The sequence below is a fragment of the Chelonia mydas genome, chromosome 3, assembly GCF_015237465.2.
Source record: "Chelonia mydas isolate rCheMyd1 chromosome 3, rCheMyd1.pri.v2, whole genome shotgun sequence".
Taxonomy (NCBI): domain Eukaryota; kingdom Metazoa; phylum Chordata; order Testudines; family Cheloniidae; genus Chelonia; species Chelonia mydas.
The window spans coordinates 265,658-270,423 of record NC_057851.1 but is presented as its reverse complement, the minus strand read 5'-3'; the positions used below and the strand labels follow the sequence as shown (position 1 = coordinate 270,423).

The following is a 4,766-nucleotide window of genomic DNA, read 5'->3' as shown; positions in this document are numbered from 1 at the left end:
GGTTGGGAGGCGGCTCCTCGCCCGGGGGTCGGGCGGCTCGGCGCGGCTTGGGGGGGGGGTCACTGTGCGCCCCACAGCGGAGCCTTGGGCCGGGCCGGGGGGTCCCGCTGCGGCCGGGGGGGGAAGAGTCCGGCCCCGGCCCAGGTGTGAGGGGAGTCCCGCCCCCCAAGCTGGGGCCTCGGTCTGTGGGGCGGGGCCAGGCTGGAGCCGCCCCGTCTCCAGGCGACGGGGAAGCGGCGCGGGACCAAGGCCGGGTGAGGGGCCCGAAAACGCAGCCGCCGGGGAGGGGCCGGGCACGCGGGGGGGTGGGGGGGGACGGCAGGGGGCACGAGGTGGGGCGTGGGGGTCCGGGCATGCGGCGGGGCTGCGGGGGCACGAGGTGGGGCGTGGGGGCCCGGGCATGCGGGGGGGCTGCGGGGGCACGAGTGGGAGGAGGGGCGGAGGCCCGGGCATGCGGGGGAGGGGAGCCAGGGGGCACGAGGTGGGGTGTGGGGGCTGGGGGCACAGGGTGAGGGAAGCAGCAGGGCGGGCCTGAGGTTGGTGGGGGAACGGGGGCACGAGGTGGGGGGGCGCTGTGGGGGCCTGGCCTGAGGTGGCGGGAGCTGGGTGGGGGGAGTCCAGGGGCGGGGGCTGGTACCAATGGGGGAGCTGGGAAGGAGCCAGGGTCCTGGCATGGGGTGAAGGGGAGCTGGGGGAGGGGGTCCTGGCCTGGGCTCATGGATGCTGGGTGGTACGAGGTGGGGGGAGACGGGCCCAGGGTTGGGGTGAAGGGGAGCTGGGGGGGGGGCCTGGCCTGGGCTCATGGATGCTGGGTGGTATGAGGTGGGGGGAGACGGGCCTGGGGTTGGGGTGAAGGGGAGCTGGGGGGGTCCTGGCATGGGGTGAAGGGGAGCTGGGGGGATCCTGGCCTAGGCTCATGGATGCTGGGTGGTATGAGGTGGGGGGAGACGGGCCTGGGGTTGGGGTGAAGGGGAGCTGGGGGGTCCTGGCCTGGGCTCATGGATGCTGGGTGGTATGAGGTGGGGGGAGATGGGCCTGGGGTGGGCTGAAGGGGAGCTGGGGGGGTCCTGGCATGGGGTGAAGGGGAGCTGGGGGGATCCTGGCCTAGGCTCATGGATGCTGGGTGGTACGAGGTGGGGGGAGACGGGCCCTGGGTTGGGGTGAAGGGGAGCTGGGGGGTCCTGGCCTGGGCTCATGGATGCTGGGTGGTATGAGGTGGGGGGAGATGGGCCTGGGGTGGGCTGAAGGGGAGCTGGGGGGGTCCTGGATGCTGGGTGGTATGAGGTGCGGGGTGACAGGGCCCTGGGATGTAGTGAGGGAAGTGGTAGCAGACTGGCATGAGGTGAGGGGAGCTGAGGTGAGGAGTACAGAGTGAAGGGGAGTTGGGGACACAGGGAGGCTGGACTGGAACGCCCCGTCCTGGGGAAAGGGGGTACAAGGGTGAGGGGCTTTCCTTTTCACAGGGGATGTGCCTGTCCCTAGGAAGCCATGACCCCAACACGGCACATGGAGAAAATGTCAGCAGCAATTTCCTTCCTAGATCCCCTCTGCTTCAGTGGTGTAGCAAAAGGCATGGGGCACTTAATACGCACAGGTAATGGGATTTTCAGCAGAAACAGGAGGCTTCAGGAGGCACCTCTTTAACCTGAGACACCAGGACCTATGCTGGCCCCCACACATGTTTCTTTGGAGAACTGTGGTGGTGACGGTCATCACCCAGCTATTTTACCAACACAGGGGGCTGAAGTCTCCCCCCCTCAGCTACCCTGCTCTGTGAGCTGCTCTTGATGCTCATGGGGGAGAGGTGGGTGGAGGCTGTTGAGCTGTCTTTTACTGTATCTTTTTCCATTGTCTCTCTCTTGAGGCCTCACTATGGCCCCCACGAGAAGACAGAAACTGCAGCAAGAGCAGAAGGGGCAACCAGCTGTGGCTGCACCCCCCGAGGGAGTTTCTGAGGGGGTCGTAGCCAGCAGAGAAGAGGTGCTGCTGCAGCAGGAGTACAGCCGTCTTTGCAAGGAGCTGGAGGACATGAAGGGGGCACGTGTTCAGCTTCGGGAGGAGAACGAGTTCCTGCAGCAAGAGGCCCAGCGTCTCCGTGCTGAGAGCCAGGAATTCATGTGCTATGTGGCCAAGCGGGCCCAGCGGCGCCAGGATGCCATCATCTCCCTGAATGATCAGAACAAGCAGGCCGTAGAGGAGATCCGCAGGGAGCAGCAGGAACTGCTCACCCTCTACCAGAGGAAGGAGGCAGCTCTGCAGGAACAACTGTTGCACAAAGAGGGTGAACTTCTCCGCCTTAGCAAGGAGGTTGAAGGCCTGCAGCAGATCCAGGCACTGCAGCAGGAGCAGGCTGCCCACATCAGGGAGCTGCAGGGAGAGCTGGTGGCCACCAGGCAGCAGCACACTCAGCACCTGCAGGAGACCAAATGCCATTTCCTGCAGGAGAAGGCAGCCTTTGAGCAGAAGTCCCAGCAGCAGGTGCTCTGCCTGCTGCAACAGGCCCAGGAAATGGTTGCACGGTGCATGCAGGAGCATAGCAAACAGGTGAAATGCGAGAACCAGGAGCTTCGGCAGGAGCTGCACCAGCTCATCCAGCGATCACGCGCACTGCATTTACACAAGCGCCGATTAGAGGAGCAGGCACAGCAGCTGCTGCGAGAGCGTTGCTACATGCAAGACATGGCTCGCCTGTACCACACCCACCAGGGCAAGAAGTAGGCCCCAGCTGTGACCCCAGGAATGAGCTAACAGAGAGCTCTCCACTGCTCACTGCCATAATAACCTGCTTTTGGTATTAGAATTATTTAGGACCACATTCTTCAGTAGCAGCTTTGTTAATAATCTGAGAGGGAAATGAAATTCCCAGAGGATACTGAACTGGGAGGAGCTATAACTCCAACAAAAAGAGATTTGAGCCAAAAGCCTTTAGTGAGACATTGGCAGGGAACAATTTATCCAGCTATTTCACATGGGTCTTATATGGCCCCCATTGCTGAAGTATCTGAGTGCCTCACAAACTTTAACGTATTTATCCACACAGCAGCACTGTGAAGTAGGGTAATGCCATTGTTGGATGTTTTTCTAAAAGATCGGTTTCAGAGTAACAGCCGTGTTAGTCTGTATTCGTGAAGTGAGCTGTAGCTCACGAAAGCTCATGCTCAAATAAATAGGTTAGTCTCTAAGGTGCCACAAGTACTCCTTTTCTTTTTTCTAAAAGATCTGCTCAGTCTAGGGGACGTTTTCTGGCTTGTGTTATACGGAGGTCAGGCTAAATGATCACAGTGGTCCCTTCTGGCCTCGGAATGTGTGAATCTATTATCCTCATTTTACAGCCTATGGCAGAGCAGGGAATGAATCTAGGTCTTCTGAATCCCATGCTAGCATTCTAACCACTGTGCTATCCCTCTCCACAGAGATTGATCCTGGGCCAGCTCTTGTGCTATCCTCCTGAGTCTTGTGATCTTTAGAGAGAGACAAGTCTTTTATTGGAGCAACTTCTTTCTTGGTGAGAAAGACAAGCTTTTGAGCCACCCAGAGCTCTTCTTCAGACCATCCCCCCACCCAGAAACGTGCCCCTGAAGTTCCATCTCCCCAGCCTGGAACATATCCCCAATGTATATCTGCAAGAAGAAGAGCTCTGTGTAGCTGAAAATCTTGTCTCTCTCACCAACAGAAATTTGTCCAATAAAAGATATTATCTCACCCACCTTGTGTCTTTCATATCCTGCGACCAATACAGCTACAACTACACTCTTGTGATCTTTGGTATTTCTGGAATCCTGTGATTAGGAGAAAATCTGAGGTGTGTTTTTTTTTTCTTTTCTTTTCTTTTCTTTTTTTTTTTTTTAAAAGAACTTATGTTTTTTCCTGTCTAATACCAGAAGAACAAGGGACATTCAGTGAAATAAAAAGGTAGCAAATTCAGAACTAACAAAAGGAAATACTTTTTCACACAATGTGTAATTACACTGCGGAACTCACTGCCACAGGAAGTCATTGTGTAAGGATAAGGCCTCTTCCTGTAGCCATATTATAAGGCCTAAAGCCTAAGCTTTTGTCTGCAGCCATATTAGAAGAGCAGCAGCCATTAGCTAAGAAGCAGGAAGTCACATCCCATCTAAATTACATTAAAACAATGTACGATCAGGCTGTTAAGGAGGAGATCCTGGTCGAATAGCACCCACTGTCACCGGATAAAGAAACAGATCTTAAGATGGTTAAAGAAAACTTAGTTTGATAGCATTCCGTCTGGCAAGAAATCACTTATCAATAGTTGTGGTTGTGAAATCCTCACTTCTTTATTGTATTGTCATTATGGTCCCCACTTCCCTATTGTTTGTCTGATGTATGATCTCTGGTTCTTTGATTGTTTCTGTCTGTTACATAATTAATTTTGCTAGGTGTAAATTAATTAAGGTGGTGGGGTATAATTGGCTAAAGAATTTTGTTACAATGTTGGGATTGGTTAGTAAAATTTTAGTAAAATGATTGGTTAAGGTATAGCTAAGCAGGACTCAAGTTTCACTATATAAACTGGGGTCCAAAAGAAAGTTCTTTGGGAACCAACTTCAGGACACAGCCCCATCAGAGCTGCCAGACCTCAACACTCTGCCAATGACACCGTGTAGAAAATGGAATCCCCCAGGTGACTGATCCTGACTGGCCCTCAAGAAAAGTTCATCTGTCTTATTGGGAGTGGTGAGCATTGTATGTGTAGTGTGTGCATTCTATTTTTCGTGATTGTTAATAAATAGAGGATAAGGATA

The 4,766-nt window shown here is 55.0% G+C and overlaps 1 protein-coding gene across 2 annotated transcripts; it reads left to right on the top strand.

Annotated features, from left to right (window-relative positions):
* The first annotated feature begins 209 nt into the window (after positions 1–209).
* Positions 210–4,766, top strand: LOC102938615 (coiled-coil domain-containing protein 166). Of its 2 annotated transcripts, none has more exons than XM_037893462.2 (2): positions 210–254; positions 1,865–4,766. In XM_037893462.2, exon 2 carries the CDS (start codon positions 1,873–1,875, stop codon positions 2,716–2,718), a length of 846 nt encoding a protein of 281 aa, XP_037749390.1. In that variant the 5' UTR covers positions 210–254; positions 1,865–1,872; the 3' UTR covers positions 2,719–4,766. The 2 variants fall into 2 exon arrangements, with proteins under 2 accessions (XP_037749390.1, XP_043397866.1); XM_043541931.1 differs by lacking the exon at positions 210–254 and adding an exon at positions 1,451–1,594 and having other exon boundaries at positions 1,865–2,886.